Here is a 21,257-nt window from a genome sequence, read left to right on the forward strand (position 1 = left end):
GGTGCTAATCGAGTTGTAACTAGAATACTAAGACGATAAACCGATAGTGCTAATCAATCATACCGTAGGAAAGATATTAACTGAATAACTGGTGATGCAAGCCTGCGTATAAGAAGATTGCTACGATGACAATGAATGATTCCAACCAAAGTGTTAATTGGACAAATAATGGTGCCAATCTGGACATAAGAAAAGTGCTAGAATGATAACTGGTGGTATTAATCTTGGCACGAGAAGGTTACTAGGAGATAACTGATGGTGCTAGCCCAAATACAAGAAAGTTGTGAGGGGAATACCTAATAGTGTCAACTTGAGCAAACCCGAATATAACAATTGTTGTAGAATGGTAACCGATGATGCCAACCGTTACATTAGCAGATCGTCACTAGAATAACCAATGATAATAACTGAGTATAAGAAGTGTGCAAGGGGAATGACTAGTGGTGCCAACCAGGTCATAAAAAATAGAGCCACAATAGACATTTTTTAATGCTTTGAAATACTTCTTTAAAAATTTAGGTTACAAAAAGTTATCTTATTACTTAATGTTTCAACTCAAAACCTAATTTTAAAAAATTAAAATAAACATCAACATTAAAATATTTTTAACACTGACGATAAAATCACTATAGTATATTACTCAAATCATACATACTACGGATATTTTTAAATATCCTAGACTTGCTTTGTTGAATAACCTTAGTTTATTTGGAAGTTATTCATTCGTTGTATCGGATTTCTCAGTCCGATTTTTGTTGTTTTGTGGAATATGATAGGTGTTTGCTCGTGCTTGCGCGATCTGAGAGGATCAGATGTTATATATAGACGTTTTTCTTCTCCTTGATCATTTATTTATTTACAGTTAAATGCTAGATAATTCAAAAACGAAATTAGAGCTCAAACACTTCACGGAATTTGAAGTGTTCATTTTGTACTTTTGGTAATTTTGACGTTTATTTATAGGAATTTTATAGAAATATTAAACTTTTGTCTGTGCAGCAGGTCAAGCTAGCTAGACCGTAGCTTTCCGGTTTACTCGCTGGGTGTCCTTCCTATACGAACGTAAGGACATTTGCTTGCTTCAGAGAATTCAAGGATAAATAACAGTGTTGTTAAGTGGACAAACAATCTCTGAGTACCTTTTCTGAGGAGAATGGCTTGCATACTATCTTCTGGTGTTTTGTTTTTAGTATATTTTATAGATGTGATAACGTTCACTTTTATGACTATATTTATAATTTGTTGGCTAAATCATGTTTGTTTTTTGTTTTAAATTTTGAGGATTAATGGTATCAGCTATAACGGGTAAAAGTATTTATTTCGTAATATTTTCTAATTTACTGTATTGAAATAGTGTTTCTTTTATAAAAAGTACTGTATTAAAATACTTACAATTTATATCTAGTTCGTTATGTTTTCGGAATGTGTTTTTAAATGCTCTTTGAAAGCTTCTGCTTTTTTTGTATATGTTGGTAAACCGTATCTTGTTTGTATGATTTAGTGTTGGATAGGTTTTATGGAAATTTTTATTGTTTGTAAATTGTTTCAAACGTGTCTATCATTTATTTGAATCTGTATGTTTATTTAATTGCAAGCAGTAGGAATCCCATTTATCTCGTTTTAATTGTTTTGTTTCGTTTCGTATTTTATTATTCAGTGTATTTAGCTGCGTTTTGGTATGCGGGTCTCTAATGTTTATTTATGTTTTTTACACGCGTCTACGTTGTTTAATCGCATTTCTTATTTGTACTTAGGGTTGCCATCTACTGTGAATTGATATTATTTTGGTATGGACTGATCTGCAACTTTTGTAAGACACTTAATAATTGTTTGACAGTAGTCGTTTACATCTGACGGTTTCTGGACTTTATTCATTGTTTAGTTCGGTAGTAAATTATTAACGATGTTTGTAAACTTATTTCAGTTTCCTTTTTTATAAATAAATTTTGATCTATCTATGGATTTATTATGGTGGGCTTCGAGATTGAAGACGTACCAGATGGGTAAATGATCATATTTTACACTGAAATTAGAACATTTATTGCTGAATTGGGATGAACATATGGATAGATCAGGAATATATATGGTATTGTGTTTGTAGGATTCTCTTCTTCTTGCAACTGTTTGTTTTTTGTTCATAGGGTTTGAAGTCTTAGAGGAAATATTATTCTAATAACTACACGAAGATTAGCAATTCGTTGTTGACGTCGTTGCTGTATCAACGTTTGGTCGTTGTGTTCGACCTGGGAAGATCAGGTTCACTCGTGCACGTATGTATACACATACAGAGACAGAGGTTGAGTACGTTATATTAAAATGAATTTGGAGCTTTATCACGTAATTACAATCCATATTTCTATATCCAGTCATGCTCTGTCTAATGACCATCGTACTACATAATTCCCATTTCAAGAGGCTGTGTTGTAAGATCTTGCACAATTATAAGCTGAGGCTTGAGATTATAGAAACAGTATCTAAAACTACATTTATTATTACGAAAATGTAATATTTTACTGCGAACACTTTTCGAAACACAGGCTGACTAAATGGGATATACTTTAGTTCAAAAGACACCTGACATTTACTTAGGTCAACAATTGATACACGTGACTGGCCATTCTCGTTAGGATTTAAGTTCACGTGACTGTACCCTCTATATATCACCCGAATAAGCGTTGGAGAGCATTGCTGTCTACATTTTTACGCAATGTGTCGTATAGATTAACCATCTTTTCTACCCGAGCGGTAACCAGTATTATCTATTTGAGAACAGCAGAGGAACAAAGTTAGCTGAGAATGAAATGAACATAGTGGTACTGTTGATCATGTGCTACGAAAAACATGCACATATGCAGAGCAAAAAATAAATTCAAAATAAATACTACGAGAAGATAGAAAAGCATGATATATTCATACGCCAGAAGCTGAAGGGTAGTCATTTAAACAATTCTTCATGAACGGAAGACTTGTGTTCTGAAGATCGTCATTATAAATTAACTTGTGTCAGTTGCTGCTTGTAGTATCAGGGTTAAAACTACATATACTGCTCTGTTAACATAAATATATGGGTTTACTTGCTGGCATAATTGCTTTGATCATGCTGATAAAAAGGAGTTTGCTGGTGTATCATATCCGGTTCCCACTCGTCTAGTTTTTATAGAATATACATATTGACGCAATTAAGTTGATATTTATAGTTATATTAATGAAATTAGAAGTTTGTGGCGTATAATAACACCGTAGCGAGTTCGGCCTATAAGAACCACCTAATGATATGTTTATTAGTATATGAAGAAATAAAGTGAAGTAATTACTGTAGTTAAGAGTTTGAGGTATGACAAGTACAATTTTACATTTCTGCATTAATTGGGATAGGAATGGCAAGTAACGTTTCACATGTTTACATTAACTGGGATACAGTACTTGTATACGTCTCAGGAGTTTATCCAGTCGTCTTCATAATTAAGCCTCGTATCTCGGAAATAATGTAGATATACAACCACAAAAGCTGTTTTCCTCTCTCTCTTTTTCTATTTATTTAGTTTGTTTCGAATTTCGCGCAAAGCTAGTTACTCGAAGGCTAACTGCGCTAGCCGTTCCTAATATAGCATTGTGAAACTGAAGAAAAGGCAGCTAGTCATCACCACCCACCGCCAACTCTTGGGTTACTCTTTTACCAACGAATAGTGGGATTGACCGAAACATTCTAACGCCCCCACTGCTAAAAGGGCGGCTACGCTTTTACTAACGAATAGTGGGATTGACCATCACATTATAAGGCCCCACTGCTAAAAGGGCGAGCATGTTTGATGTGACGGGAATTCGAACCCGCAACCCTCGGAATCATAAGTCGAGTGTCTTACTTTCTATCTATATATATAATGGATATTGTAAATTTATTCTTGTTTAAAGAGAGGTGTATAAACAAGTTGAAGGATATCCTGTGTTCCAGAAAATATAGGCTATTCTGGTCAGAAAGTGATATATATATATAGATAAAATGAAATACACAGGAACTTCAGTTTAAAGCATTGATTCAAATTTATCAAAATATAAATCTCGATAAGTGTTTTTTCAACTGAAGTCTATATTTCTATGTATATCAATTTTACTTTATAACAGCCTAGATGTTTTTCTCTCACTTGAATTACATGTCCAGTAGAACAACCTGTACTGCTTCCTCTCACCGATAAGTAGTTCTAGTAACAGTTGTAATGTTTAGGAGAAATTCACGCAGCAGGTCCTTGGTAATATTTACAGTGTTAAAATCCATGATTTGATTCACCGTGACAGAAAAGTGCATGTAGCCTATTAGTAATTTCGCGCTAAAACATGTAGACATAACAGATAAATTTAATAACTTTCATATTTGTAGTTTTCTCGCGAAATAAAAAATATGCTATTATCTACAACAGCTTTTCAACCTTCTATGTATACAAAAAATATTTCGTTTATTAATGCCTTTACAGTTGTACCCAGCAAAACGTTTCGAAAAAGCCATAAATATAGTAGTTACTAGTTCTATTTTAATTTTTGTTTAAAACATAAAAAAATAAAAAAACGCATGCATTTTTACAAAGATTTAATCAAATTGAAAAGAAAGTTGTTTTTTAATATTTTGAAGTCTTACAACACTAGAAGCCGGGATTCGATACAGATAGCTTGTTGTGTAGTTTTATACTTAATTCCAAACAAAAAAAAAGTTGAATTGTGAAAAATCCGTTACTGAAACCAAAATAACGTTTATGAAGTTTAAATTTGCAAGCCCTTGTTATTTAAGGTTAGGTTATATCTTGAAAGTCCTCCATTGGTAGAGCGGTAAGTCTACGGATTTACAACGCTAAAATCAGGGGTTCGATTCCCTTGAGCGGACTCAGCAGATAGCCCAACGTGGCTTTGCAAAAAGAAAATACACACATACGCATATGTTGAAAACTGGGGAATTATAATACATATTAGTTTTAATATAAATATACAGGAATAATCTTATCACAGAGTTTAATTTCATCTGTATCAAAACAGGAACATTATTTATTCCATGTTTCATGTGTATAAGTTCACAGTATATATTCTCATATGATCATGAAACATCTGATTCTGATGCATACGCCATCATATTAATATGATACATCACTTTCTGAAATTGAAACGATACATTGAACTCATACATCATATTTTGGATAAAACAAGATAAAGTATTTAGAGTCCAAATATTATACTTTATGTTAGTGATAGATCGGATTCCAAAATGTATGCCTAATCATATTATTGTGATACATAGGATTAGGAAGTGTTTACACAATCTTAATAACATTATGAACGGGATTTTAACGTTTCTTTTGCACAGTAATATTAATTGTGATAGACCGGATTACAAGTGATTAGGCCAGACACAGGTAAGTGTGTGTGTGTGTTCTTATAGCAAAGTCACATTGGGCTATCTGCCGATTTTAGCGTTGTAAATCTAGACTTACTGCTGTAAGTCTTTCTACTGTAAATGATTCTTCTGTGTTGTAATTACATATTTATTTTATGATTTGATTGAAATTTATATTTGATTGGAACTTGTGTTCGTTTGCTTTGAAATCACACTTCGGTTATTGAAACCCAGTTTTTTTACTGATGTGAGTCCACAGATATAGTGATGTACCACCAGGGGGCGAGAACTTAGGAATTTTAGGAAGAGTGTGTAGCGGCATTCATTAATTTTTTATTTTCTCTTAGAAGTAAAAGTATTAAATGATTTAAGATACGAGATTATATAAAACACACAGTTATTATCTGAATGTATTTAACCTCTCCAGCACAATAACATTTAGTTTTTTGAGCAAATAAAACAAGTGCTATAATTTTGCGATATACCCCTCATGCTCCAACGATGACATACAGTTTGCTGAGCAAATAAAACAAATACTGAAACGTTGTTCTTCCATTTTAGTGACCTTTAAGATTCTCAACCGAAACAAGCATTTCACAAAATGGAAATGTTGAAAGCAACAGAGAGAGAAAAGTTAGTTCTCTCAAATGATTTACAATACGTGTCTATATAACCTTCAAATTTGAAACTCTATATGGTAATGACGAGAGATGTTGTTTACAACATTGCACTTTAAGAATTTAAAAGTGAAAAAAAAGTATAACATGTTCAAACACATTGCACTTGCTGAATTCCATGTTGACGAGACCTTCGCCTAACGTCCAGGATTATCAGACCGACTGGGATATGTATGATAGTGATTAAGACGTTATTAATACAAAGTATTATAAAATTCCATGAAGAATAACTGTTATGGTATGAACATGATTAAGGTGATGAAATTTAAGTTTTATCTATTTTATATGAGATATGTATGAATCAGAATTAGGGTTATTTAGTTAAACACCAATTATTTTTTAGTATTTATTTTTAATACAATTAACTTTACTATTCATTCGGAAGAATTAGCGAACCAGCAAGGTATTTTTATTGTTTCGCAGCGTGCACAATAATCACATCGTCAACGAGAGAAGACTGTATTAGTAATTCTAAAAATATAAGAACGAAGAAGAATGCATAACAATACGTTAGCCATCAGTTATTCAGTTGTAAAAACAAACATGCGTGACGGTGAAGCATTATTGATTTAGAAAACAATCAAACAACTTAAGACATTGCCAGTTATGAAATAGAACATCTCATCAGAATGTAGCAATCGTTAACTCACATTCGTTGCGAAATTTACTGAATAACAGAGATGAAGTGGAATTGAGCCAAAACTGTTGGGAAATCCTGTGTAAACAAGACTCGTTAGAGTCTTGGAATTTTATAGAATTTTGAAATATTTTAAACAAAGACCCAGTTTGGCACAGACTTACACTCTATTTATAATCCTTCGTAACTGCACCAGAAGGTCTTGACTTCCCAAAACTGCTTGCACAGTCTACAGTCTTTGTTTCTATAGTAACGTCAAAACGTGACTTGTTTTCTTTTGTAACGAATATATACGATTCACTCGTTTTACTGTTTTCTAAAAAAATAAAAGGTATACGATGTTATTTTAACTTATATTTATCCTTCAGGTGTTTATATGAACCACTTGTGTACAATTGCAATATTTAAAAATATCTAACCAGTACCATTATTCACATGGAAGTCAACCTTATTGCAACAATATTAATTGTTTGTTTTGTTTGTTTGTTTTGGAATTTCGCACAAAGCTACACGAGGGCTATCTGTGCTAGCCGTCCCTAATTTAGCAGTGTAAGACTAGAGGGAAGGCAGCTAGTCATCACCACCCACCGCCAACTCTTGGGCTACTCTTTTACCAACGAATAGTGGGATTCACCGTCACATTATGCACCCCCACGGCTGGGAGGGCGAGCATATTTAGCGCGACGTTTACTCGGATTACGAGTCGCACGCCTTACGCGCTTGGCCATGCCAGGCCTAACAATATTAATCATCACAAATTTAGTAGCAGCATCTTGTTAATATAACTTAAAACTTTCATATATACAAATAATGTTCCCAAGATTAAATTACAATCCTACAACAATATAACAGTTAATATGAAATTAGGGATTTTTCGACACAATAAATATAGGAGAACGTACTCGACCTTTATAATATTTATTGTTTAAGCATTGAAATACGTATCACTTTACTCACATTTCAATGACTGGAACTAGTGATATGTAGTACAAGTGGTGTTTTGCACGACTAGTTAGTCAATGAACTGTTTCTAAACAAAAGTTTTAGCAAATTACCATTTGAAACACTAAACACATTCTAGAATACAGTTACACAGCTATTCGATGTTTCTGGTTGCGTAATTTGTTTATTTAGTAAGAAAACTCCAGTTAAAAAAAATCTTCAAGTTTATGTGATCATTCACTTTTACATCCTGAACGTGCGTTTTACCATTGGGTTCATCCTCTGGAGAGACCTGTTTAAACCATCTGACTGGGTGTTATGTAATATATATCGAACGTTACTTGTTACATCTTCCTGAAGGGTAGTGTTCTTCCTTTTTTTTACTTTCGCTTGAATGAAACCGCTATTTAACTATCATGTGCAGTTTAGGTTTCTCAACGTAAGGAACTACACATGCGTTTTTAAACAAAGTTTCCAAAGTGCTCTAAAGCACGATTTTTGTATGCTTTGGGTGAGGTTTTGCTACCAAATCTTCAGTTTATATTCGTTTCTAAGACACGATATTCAAATATAACACTTATCCATCGAAATTTATATTAAATTAATTTATTTAACGTTTGTTATTGTCTCATAAACTACATATTTCAGTAACATAAACATAGCAAAAACACTTGAGTAACATAAGAAATCCTTTTGTTTTCATACTTTATTTCATCTTGTGTGTAAACTAGCTGTGCACGTGTCCATTTCTCAGTTTGTTAAATTAAGTTTAGTTTGAATTTCACACAAAGCTACTCGGGGGCTATCTGCGTTAGCCGTTACTAATTTTGCAGTGTAAGACTAGAGGGAAGGCAGCTAGTTATCACCACCCACCGCCAACTCTTGGACTCTTGGGCTACTCTTTTACCAACGCATAATGGGATTGACCATAACATTATAATGCCCTCACGGCTAAAAGGCGAGGATGTTTGGTGTGACGAGGATTTGAACCCGCGACCTTCGGAATTACAAGTCGAGTGCCTTAACCACCTGGCCATGTTGAGCCTATTGTTAAATTAAGATTTTGAGCTGTCTGAGAAATTTAGTAGTTCTATAACTTGTCTCGCACTTTTTTATTATTTGTATTGTCCAGTTGTTTTCATAATTGTGTAACATTGAAATTAGAGTCTAAACATGCTTGCGACATTGAAATATAAAATCATTTTTTATATTCAAATTCAATAATCAGATAAGTTGTTTTTGTTGCTTGTTTTTTAAGCGATAAAAAGTAAGATAAACTTTTTTTCCAGCAAAGTCACGAAGGCTTGAGACAAGCCCACACACGAAGACCAGTGAGTACATATTTTATATCTAATTACGATCGTAAGCTCTTTGACTTATTACAATCGGTCAGTTATCAACAAGTGTACCACATACTTTTTATTTGTTTCAGATATTCGGCAACTTTGAAGGGGCTACCTTTTCCAAGTCATATATAAGTTTGATTTCTGTACTCAAATTTAATTTAGTACTAGAACCGTACAAATGATTCTAGAATATAACTTATTACTTCTGTATGTAACCATAATTAAGACTTGTTATTCTAAGTGAGCATTGTGGGAAAAGTTAATTTTCAGGTATTCTATTTTTCATATGAGGATTTTTCGAACTATTTACAAAGTTGAAATAAACAGTTGTCATTGTTCTGTATGAGCGTAATTCATTGTTGATGAAACTATCAAACAAAACTAGATAATTTGTTTTTCATATTTATTTCAAAATAAATCAGTTTTTGTATTTTATGTCCAGAGAAGCCCAGGCACAAGATCGTTAGAACACCTCAGAAATCCTAAAGAAACTGAAAGGCCTCACAGTTTTATGATGGACATAACATACATTACAGAACGAATTATCGGTATGTCTCTGATATGGCTTGTAGAAATGTTTATGTTTTATTTTTACACCATGCAAAAGGAAAAAGAAAATAAAACATTTGCTGTTTGCTGCATTTTATCTAATTCTGTTTGTTGTTTATGTATTGTGGATAATACGCTAGAATAAAGTTTAAAATCTTATTGAATGAAGTGTAAGTGAAATGTCTAATGATTCAGATGTGATTAATTTTTTTAACTGGTGAAAACCTAGTTTTTATACAAACATATGTGTATTTGGTAATAATATGACTTGGAAGTGTTTTTCGTGTGCACACGTGTTTGTATCACATTTGATGTAAAGTAATATTGAAACAGTACATCTAAACCCACTCATTTTACAACTTGTAAATAAGATTTTTATTTACTTTTTTTTTTTAATTTCGCGCAAAGCTACTCAAGGGCTATCTGCGCTAGCTGTCCCAAATTTAAAAGTGTAAGACTAGAGGGGAGGCAGCTAGTTATCACTACCCACTGTTAACTCTTGGGCTACTCTTTTACCAACCAATAGTGGATTCACCATCATGTTATAATGCCCTCACGGTTGAAAGGGCGAGCATGTTTGGTGTGACAGAGATTCGAACCCGTGACCCTCAGATTATGAGTTGAACGCCTTAAACCACCTGGCCATGCCAGGCCTAAGATTTTTATATTAAGCCATTAATTTGAATAAAATGCATTTTCTAACTGTGCTGATAAGAATTTGCATGTGTATTTAAACAATGTTGTTTGCTTTAGGGCAAAGATGCTCTATGTATAGTACCTGTGCTGTGCTCATTTCAAGGAATTGAGCCATAAATTATAGTGTAATAAGCCCTGAACTTATCACTGAGTAAATGGAGGACCATTTAAATAATACTTTTAAGTAACATAGAAGATTAATTCTAGAATAGCTAAATCATTAACTGTTGTATTTCCAATTTCTAAATAGAAATAGGCTGTACAAGCTAAATTCAATGCACTGTAATTTGATTTTACAATTTTAATGTATTAACGCATTTAACTTTATTCTTAATATATGTAAACCAGTTGTTTATTGTTTTAAGCTTCTGGTTTGATGTCTTTATAACAGTTCTTACTTTTCCTGAATCGGGAACTGATCCAACATACAGACATAACCTGAAAGAAGTGGCTCGAATGCTACGCACAAAACATGGAAATAAGTATATGGTAAGTTAGATTAAATGCTTAATAAAATATGATTTTTTTATTATAAATACCATGAACATGTCACATGAGACACAAGTGATGATACTTTTATAATGTTCACATGAAAAAGTAAGGGATTGTTGACATATGTGTAAAACTTAAAATATTGACTGTAGAATTCAAACGAAATATGTAAGTTCACACACTGACATAGATATTTCAAATCAAGATATTGTTTGAACTCTTAAAAATGGAAGACTAAAAAACAGGTGCTTGTTTTGTATATTGGTTTTATGTGATGAACACTAGTTACAGCTTTGGTTTCTATAAAGCAGTAAAAATGGTGTTACTTTTTATAAGAATACATCCTCATTTACAACTGGGTATTATATTGTATCATAAATATGTTGTGTTCTATAACAACAGTTTTCAATCTGTCAGTCTGTAGTCCTTGGACTCTAGTCACATGGTCTGTGGAAATGTTGCATGATTGCAGAAATGAAAAGGTGGCATGATGTATTGATCTATTGTGATTTGACAAGATGAAAAAGTAGTTTTCATGAACAAGTAGTTCATGAAAAAACGTTGGAGAACTACTATTCTATAAGAATGCACTCTTGTTATTTCACCATTTTTTATATGGCAACAAAAATATGTTTTACAAGAGGAAATTTTGGTTATTGTTTTGGGTTCTATAAAGAAGCCAAACATTTTATGTGTTATTAGAACAAATAATGATTACACTGCTGGTTCTTATTGAACAAAAAATCATTTTACAAAAACAAATGTGGTTATACTGGTTCTTATTAAACAGAAGATTCTATATTGTATAACAACAAATACTGCTTATACTGCAGACTGTTATCAAATAAAATGTTATATTTTATAAGAACAAATTCTGGTTGTGTTGTTAGTTTTTACTAAGCAAAAGAACATGACATATAAAAGGCAGCGACAAAAATCACATTGCTTTATAAAACCAAAATAACTTTATCAATAAAAATAAAATAATAAGTTTTGATTAATTTGCAAAAACCTACATTTACTTCTGATTACATTAATACCATTTAAGAAAGATGTTCAAGTCAACTGAGAAGACACTCCTAACTAAGCTTGAAAATTTTGTGTGACATATTTCATTGAATTTGGTAAGAAAGACAACATGCACTTTTTCATATATAAGCTAAAACTATATTATACTTTTTATTTTTTAAAAAAGCAGTAAATGCCTTGTAACTTCCAGATGTTCTTAGATTTGACCTGTCAGTTCATTATTTGATTTTTTTCAGGTTTTTAATCTCTCTGAGAGAAGACATGATCTGTCAAAACTAAATGCACAGGTAAATATTCTTTTGAGTATAAACACATTCCTTATTTTTAAAATGCTTAATATTAATAAAACATTGCACAAAGAACATTTTGCAGTGAATGTTAATGGTCCAATTAATCAAATGTATACAGATTTTATCTATTGGATTGATCCCATATTGGAGAAGAAACATTGGCTATAATTTTGACTTTAGTATGTATATTTAAATGAAATTTGGCAAGCTTTTAGTAAAATGTACTGATTTATTGTACACAGACAAATATGACACGTTACAAAGGTTTTTGTACCCAAAATAAATTTATGAACTGATGACATGAGTCGAACTATGACTGTGAAAAGTCAAACTGAAAAGTGATATTTACATGAAGAATAAAAATACCTTTGTCCATCTTACAATTTGAATTTTACACTTGCATGACCTCTAGGATTTTCAAAGTGCATATGTACAGTTATTTTCAACATCCCTGTGTACTGTATCTGGTATGCAGTCTTCTGTTTCACTAACTGTCACTAAATTAGCAGTGTATGGTAAAATTAATCATTGATAACTCTGACATCAAATAGATAATACTATGTTGAATTGCATTCTGCAAAAGATATCATAGCTTGTGCACTTTGACTTCCACCCATATTCATAGGGTGAAGGAAATACAAAATCTTATTTGATTAAAAAATAACTATTGTTATTCATTGAATAAAATTCTCTGTAATACCTAAACTTTCCTTCAATTTATTATATGGAAGATACAAAGTTGGAGTTTAGTTACTTATGTATGTATAGACAAACCACATTTTCTGTGATATTTTTTAGGTTTGTGATTTTGGCTGGCCAGCTCACTTAGCTCCTCCCCTAGAAAGACTATGCAGCATTTGTAAATCATTGGATTCATGGCTTACTAGTGACTTACAACACATTGCTGTCTTACATTCAAAAGTAAGTTAACATTTTTGTTCCAACAATTTCAGTTAAACAAAGGTTCATTCTCTCAACAGTTATACCTAATATACTGGTTCCTTGATAAGCTGTAGTGATATCTGACATGATTGTATCGCAAAAAACATGTTTTGTAATAAGAGTTTTTACAAGTTGGTCTCTCAACAGTGATACCCAAGTTGGCTGTACAACAAGAAATGTGTTATATGATAAGCTGTAACCTATCATGGTTTGCAAGGATTTTGAACATTCTTGAAGAATTCAAGTTTAGATACATAGCTAAAAATTAACATATTTATGAGCAGTATAGCAGTCTTTCTTTTACCATTGATGGAGAAGTAATACCTTTAAGAATTGTCTTAGGTTTTGTTAATTGTGTTAATACCAATACCATTAGAAGTATGCAATATTTTTCTCTATCAAAATTTGAAAATTGAATAAAATGTATTTTTTTCTGCAGGGAGACAAAGGAAGAATGGGGGTGGTTGTTGCATCTTATATGCATTATAGCAATATATGTGCCAGGTAAATGGTTTTAAGTAATGCTTTGTGATCTTTGAAAAAAAATTAATACAGTTTTTGGTGCATACATCAATATAATCCAGAAAATTAGGAATGAATTATTCACTTATACAGTTTTTGACAAATTGTTATAATTATAGAAAACAATAAATGCAACACTTGAAGTCACCATTAACAAAAACATCTATCCAGAATTTAGCATTTTACTTTTTGTTCCAATGATTCTGAGAGTTCAAATCCCACTATCAATTTTTCTTGAGCTGTAAATGTGTTGTTCGGTTAAACTTTGGTAAAATTAAGGTTTGCTAGAAGACTGAAAAAAAGAAATAAAGCAGTTATGATCCGCTTGTTAATGTTAACCATGTTCTGCTACATGCATCATTATAATACAGAAATTGTATTTGCTCCATAAGGATGTAGTTGAACATATGGTCTGTACAGAAGTAAAATACAGAAAGACTGGAGTTGACCTGTAAAAGATTTAACTTAATTCTAAGCTATATATCAATATAGTGTAGAAATAAATTGGTGCATTCTAGATTAGACATATGAATGAACTAAATATTTGAAAGATTAATGAACTAATTACTAATTTTTATGAATTAAAACTTGCATTTTTATTTTGTAAATTTTTAGTGCTGATCAAGCTCTGGATAGATTTGCTATGAAGAGATTCTATGATGATAAACTATCGATAGCAATGCATCCTTCACAGAGAAGGTAAGCTAGGATTTTAATAGAAGTTATATATGTATCAACTTAAAAACAGTTTTTGTTCCACAAATGTTTCTTGAATACTTGAGGATTTTGTAGTAAACATAATTACAAAGGCTTATAGTAGTTTTTAAAAAAAGTAAAAACCTTCACACAAAAACACATTAAAATTCAGAAACTTACACTATTATTCCACAACAACCTAAGACTGCCTTTTAGTAAAATTACAGTTAAAACTTCAGTGAATAAATTGAGAAGTTGAAAATATTAGTTATGATCTTGTGTGATGGTCTGTGACCTCACAGTAACTACTAAGTAACAAGTGCACACTTACCACTACTGAATAAAGCAGTCTTCAACATTAGCTCTGAGCTTTCGATATTTTACTAAGCCTTGAAGTCCTTGAAATTCTAATTTTAATACAACTTTCCATGCAATAGTTTTCTAAAAATTATCAAAAACTTATGAACTACACAGTTCTTCACTTTTGTTTATAGCTTCAAGTCTTGGAAGATTAGGCAAGCTATGAAATAGTAGTGGTATATAGCCACACTCATATTAAATTATAATATTGTAATAAAGTCCTGTTATTTTTATCTGTTTCCAGGTATGTGCACTACTTTGCTGGCCTTCTATCTGGTGCAATTAAGATGAACAACAGTCCTTTCTATCTTCACCATGTTATTGTTCATGGTATTCCAAATTTTGACTTCAAAGGAGGTAGGTTCAACATTCACTTTTACTCAACTAAATTATGTTACATATTTTTAGGATAGGATTAAACCACTTGAAATGCAAGGGGAACTCATAATGAACAATCTATGAAGGGTGTTTGGTTTTCACATAAATCTACATGAAGGGCTATAAGCCCATTTTTGAAATGATAGACTAAAGATAAGGGAGCTGTAATGGCTGATTGATGTAAAGAATAAAATCATATATATATATATATATAAAGTAATGAAAACAAATAATAAAACTTTTTTTGGAAGGCTTAAACTATGGAAATAAGGTAAATAAAATAATAAGAATTTTTCCCACAACTTTTGAATTGTTTCTTGAGATAGCTGTTACATTAAGTCCTGTTTACTTTTCAGTCAAGTATTTTGTTTATTACGTTCAATAACATTTGATCCATAAGAAACTTGAGGTGTTGTGTAAACTTCTGATATAATAAATACAAATATTTATAATCTGGTTAATACTATATTACATTTTGCCATCTTGTAGGATGCAAACCTTTCATCAAGATCTACCAAGGCATGCAAGCAGTCTACACTTCGGGAGTGTAGTAAGTGTTATAATATTAAAAAAATATTTCGTTTTTACCTGCCTTAACAGAAAAGTTTATTTCAAACAAATATTCAACTAAAAATTACTTTTTTAAGTATTCATGTTATATAATTTTTTCTTAAAGGATGCATTTAAAAGAGGTGTAAAAAATTAGCAAATTAATTTGATAAGGGTGACCCAAAGATTAGTTATTGTATGATGTTATAAGACCAAGAAACTTTTATAACTGTTAATACATTTTATTTCTATTTGTGTACATGTTCATTTGCTCCACATGTAAAAATTATATATCCCACAGTTACTTTCAGATGACTTTGAATTAAGCAATCTAAGTCTTTTTCTCTTTTTCCAAACAGTAAAAATGTTTTGAATTATTCAGGAAAGGAAGAGGGTTAAGAACATAATATTGAAACTGCTATCAGTATGAAGTAGTAGTGGAATAGCATGTATCAGAAGTACATTTTGATATTACTTGTCACTCTGTAGTCAGTGTGATGTCTTTGAAAACTAATCACTTTTGGGAATAGTATAATGACAAAATGTTCACACACTCAGATCATACAGAAATGTTCAGATTTGAGATTTAAAAGTTCCAAGGCAGGGACATTCCTTATACTTAATGGCACTAGAAAACATAGGGAAGTGGACTAACCTGAGGCACTAGGACAGACCTAAAAACCTAATGTCAAAGACTTATAATCACAGCTATGATGCAGGACTATTGTCAAATGCACAGTCATCACATAGAAAATGAATAGGTACATTGACATCGGGTGTAATGATGTGGTGAGGTTCAAAAATCATTTTACTAGAACGTACTCAACTTAAAATTAAACTAATTGGATTATATTTTATAAAACTACCATTTTTACTGTTAAACCATAAAATGTGTTCTTAAAAAAATTCAGGTCACTACACTTAATGCTGTTTTAAATCAAAAACTGATATTGACCATTGTTTTTCTTCTTGGAGTAAAAAAGAGAAAGCTATGTCACTCATAAAAGAACACAAAGCTGTGTCTCTAATAAAAAAAACAGAAGGAGCACTATTGATTAAAAAACATAAACCTGAAATAGGAAGGTATGCTAATGTTCTGTTACCAATATAAAACAAATAACTGTACTCATAATACCTGATAACAAAAAAATCTATGTAATTGATTAAGAACATGAAAGCTGTGATAATTTCAATTTTTTTATTGCTTTCTCATCTATGATTCAAACCAGAGACTTCTCACACTCCATATGAAAGCTTTACTAAGTGAATTAAAGGAATAACCCATTAGCACTTGTTTGTAAGACAATGTTTAACAATTCAAACTACTACAAACAAACATTAGCAATGTATAACAGAAAACTCTGATATCAAATGACAACAAGGAGCTTTACTACTGATGTATGTTATAAATGAAGAAGCTATACTACCAGTATAATTCAGATGATACTGGTTGAAAACAAGTTACTGATAAAAATGGGAAATGACAATAGTAAACTGATCATATCAGATCCAACTTTTATTTATAATGTTTTAAAGTTTAGTAGACTAGATGGTAAATGCTAAAAACATTTTGCATAATAATATTAGCAACTTTTCAAGGTAAAAGTTAGTAATATAACTTTTCAATTTCAAGATACTAATTTCAAAAACGTTGTGTTACTATCAGAATTAAACAGGCACCTGTTTTGTCTGCTCTCTAAAACATAGGATGGAAGAATGTTGATAGGAAACTTGTTACAAATCTAATGTTTCTAGATCTATTTCCAATAGATATCTGAAAAATGATTATATGCCAGTGTAATGTGGGATGTGGAAACCTCTGCTCTAAATGTTGTAAAGTATAATTGCCATATACAGGATTAAGTGGGTGCACCAAATTTAGTGAAGAAGATCACTGTTGAAAATTAGCTGTAATCAAATACTCTTAACACTATATTCATGTAATTCATAATCTGAGTAGACACTTGGACAAATTCTAATTAAGTGTTTGACTGTGTACAGTATATATACCATTTAAGTAAATATATGCAACACTGTGATAAACAAGCTTTAAAGTATCCTTTAGCAGATGTCATCTATTATATTTGAAACATGTCTGTGTGTGTGTGCATGTTGTTAAGTGTTAGAACTCTTTTGTACATAGAGGAAGATGCATGCTCTTATATCAAAACTATGTAATCTTACTGCTTGTGGTACTTATCTTCCATCTCTCATTTTCTTAATAGTGAAGTCTTTTTATATGAGACTGTACAGCTGAAACAGAAGTGTCCGTACTTAACGTAAAAGAAGGTGTTAAGCACATGATTTTGTGTCACTTATACATACGTGGCTATATATAAAATAACAAAGAACATCTTAACACTAATTAGTTTATTTAAATAATGTTTGATGGGCATTTTTACATTATGTGTTTTCTTTTCTTATACATTATTTTCTTGGTTGGTAACATAAATGTTCATATTCAGCACACCTAAATTGACCAAATAAGGTATGTTACCTGTGTTTATTCTAGTATATCCCAAGAAGTCTGCTTTTTCCAGTGTCTGGCCAGTCTATAATTTTGTGATGTGGGCAACTCTGTACAAATTTTGTTACTAAAAATACATGGATTCTATCAAGAATTTTAAATGTCATTCATCTACAATGAATTTAGGGCACTTTAATAAACAGAATTTATGCATTAAGCATGGTAAAACATCTGAAAATTTACCATGAAACAGTCATTGCTATTAGGAACCAGGTGTAAAAATACTGAGATGTATATATACATATTATATATTATTTATCTTCATGCTCACTCACTTAACTATACATAAAAACTGTAAATATATATATTTTGTAAGATATAATTTCATATGTTTGTTTTTGTCAAGACTTCTATGCCTTAAAGATAAAGTGTGTAACAATTAGAATAGTTTTATAACAAGTACCTAATTTATTTCACAGTACTGCCACAGAACGGGCCAAGCGTGTGATTTTAACTCTTGACCCAAGCCTGCCTTTAAAAGGAGACATACTTGTAAAGTGTTACCACAAGAAGCAACGCTCCTCTGGGAGGTCTGTTGTTTTCAAGGTTCAGTTTCATACCTGCACCTTGGACAGTGACACTCTTGTTTTCAGAAAGGATGATTTGGATGAAGCTTCAACTGGTGAGTAGTAAACCAAAATCACAGAAAGGATAGAGGTTGACCCACAGAAGGAAATCTAAATGAAAATACATCATGTGTGTATATATATATATATATATTCTCCCCCATAATTTTGGCTAATACTGAAACTTATAGTATGATGAACTTTAGATTTTTAACTAATTTTTATATATCCAGCTTTCTAAACACTTAAAACTTTTAGGTATAATTTAACTTTGCATTTATCTTCTAGATTCCCGCTTTCCTGAAGAAGGAAGAATAGAGTTCCTGTTTTCTTATAGTCCAGACAATTACAGGGGTATGCTACTCTTCTAACATCAGCCTAAACTTAAATATAAACTTTCATCTGACTGTATCTGTTTTACTTTCAATAAATATTATATATATGTATGTAATATACTTGTAGTCAGTTGAACGTAAAAGAGATTTTAAGTGAAACTTTCATTTCTATTTGGTTTCTTGCTAGGAAATGGTTCAGTAAAAGATGCCATGATGCCTGTGGACAACACTGGGGACCAGGTGGTCAGATGGGATTCCTATGAGAATTTCTACCTTGCTCCAACAGATCCAGTGCATGGTAGGAAGTACACAATAACTAGTGAAATATGCAGCTATGGCAGTAGTTATAATTCTCACTAGCCAGTCAGGTTAGTTCTTAGTTAAATAATTTTATTATCACTCTAGAGGCTGGAAATAATGCTACTGTATACTATTCTGGAAATTAACGTTATTGTATTCCTGCTCTGAAAGGTAATTCAACTTCAATGATAATAATGTGACAACACAGTAAATATTAAAAAAACATAAATTTCTTTTTGCTACAACTTTTATTGAGAACAACTCTGCAATTTAAAGATTTAATAAATTGTATTAATATGAAAAAATCATTGTCTTATTCTTAAAAAAATACAGATACTAAGAAAGAGTGTTACAATAATAAATGGTACAGTTTGTTCAAAGCATTTTCCTTTAATAGAGTAATAGCTAGAATATAATTAATAGCAATACATTTATTACAATTTATCCAATAATAATAATTTCTAGTGATATTGAATATTTTATAAAATTTAAATGTTGTGGAATTAATAATATATTTATTTTATCTTTAATTGTAGGTTTGGAGACTTTAGAAGCAGAACTGAATAAAGGTAATGTGTATAATTTCAATGGTTTTATTAACTTTGATACTTTTTTTGCTTAATGCTTGGTTTGGTGGTTGGGTCCAGTGCATGCCTCACTTGCTAATTGTTTAGTACATATTTTGTACAAATGAACATATCATAATTAGTTCCAGTTATTTGGAAACTTCATTTCTTGTGTATTTTTCTTGCAAGAAAGAGTTCTTTTAAATGAATCAGATTTTAATTTCAGAAAAACTGACATTATTAAAACTGGCTTGATCCTTTAGTTTTAGAATCCAAACAGTTTCATCATTGTAATTTATGAGAAAAACAAGGTGGATTTGTTTATGATAATGGAATAATGGTGGGGTGGGTGGAGTTTTATCTAGAACTCTAATGATAGCAGTGAGTAAGATTTTATCTGGAATTAATAGTGCGATAGTGATGTAAAGTGGCATTTATGACAAAAAAAGGTGTTGTGGAACAGTTTAATCTGTGATTACAAAGGTGGTAGCAGGTAGGATTATACTTGAAACCACTAGTGTGATAGAGAGGTGAATTTCACTTGTGATACAAAAGAAAAGTAAGAGTGGTTAGGGTTTTTTCTGGTATTAAAAAATTAAGGTTTGGGATTATATTGAGAAACAGGATATGAAACTATGCCTTATCTAAAATCATAAGTATGTCTGAGAATAGTGTGATCTACACCTTTATCAATAAAGGATTAGGGTTCTGTGTGGAAGCTTTATTTGTAATGTAAAAAAGATGAAGTCTTCATGTTTGAAAATAGTTCTTTTTTCAAACCATAAAATGTGTGAAGAAGCATATTTACAGTGCTGAATTTCAATATAGCTTATATAAACCATGTAAACTTAAGACATAACATAGCAATTACAGGCATGTAGGGGAGCTGTGGGAAAAACAATAAGTTGAATTAACTTTTTTGTCCTTATTGATAGCACTTTATTTAGAACTGTGTATTGTGGTGCTAAACTGATTCTATGAATACTGAATTCATTGGTAACTTAACAAAATGTTCATATTTAAAAGTTGAATACATGCATGCTTGCTCTTTTCTTAAACTTAATGAAGTATAAACTAAAATTCTAACTTCTAACTAACCTAATCTATAATAAAACTGATATTTGCACTCTGCTGCTGGTTATCTGATACTAACATCTATAACCATCAAACTGTATGTTCACACATGGCAGTTCCTCACACAGAAGGCCCTCTGGATGGCAGTCTCTATGCTACAGTCAGTAAGAAACCCCATGGCTCTCTGGACCAGTCTCAGATCATTGATGAACTAGGTGATCTTGAAGGACCCCACACAATTAGTATGGATTCTGGAATCTCGAGCTCTTCAGGGGTACAAGGACAATCAGCTTTTCAGTGTCTTCTACCTGGTCAAATCAATGGAATTAATGGTCCACCCTCACCAAGCACAGTAGGTAAGTGGTCTGTTGTAGTCTTTTCTCACCAAATAAAGTAGATAGGTACAT

At 31.6% G+C, this 21,257-nt stretch overlaps 1 protein-coding gene across 1 annotated transcript in view; it reads left to right on the forward strand.

Moving 5' to 3' along the window:
- Positions 1–21,257, forward strand: part of LOC143225765 (tensin-2-like) — a 228,808-nt gene that overhangs the window by 186,340 nt on the left and 21,211 nt on the right. Inside the window, 14 exon segments of the mRNA XM_076455743.1 lie at positions 8,923–8,964; positions 9,422–9,527; positions 10,616–10,713; positions 11,982–12,032; positions 12,834–12,956; positions 13,417–13,481; positions 14,115–14,198; positions 14,800–14,912; positions 15,423–15,483; positions 18,429–18,631; positions 18,864–18,929; positions 19,098–19,208; positions 19,747–19,779; positions 20,967–21,206. Coding sequence (XP_076311858.1) covers positions 8,923–8,964; positions 9,422–9,527; positions 10,616–10,713; positions 11,982–12,032; positions 12,834–12,956; positions 13,417–13,481; positions 14,115–14,198; positions 14,800–14,912; positions 15,423–15,483; positions 18,429–18,631; positions 18,864–18,929; positions 19,098–19,208; positions 19,747–19,779; positions 20,967–21,206 — 1,396 coding nt within the window.

This window comes from Tachypleus tridentatus, chromosome 9 (assembly GCF_004210375.1).
Source record: "Tachypleus tridentatus isolate NWPU-2018 chromosome 9, ASM421037v1, whole genome shotgun sequence".
NCBI lineage: Eukaryota > Metazoa > Arthropoda > Merostomata > Xiphosura > Limulidae > Tachypleus > Tachypleus tridentatus.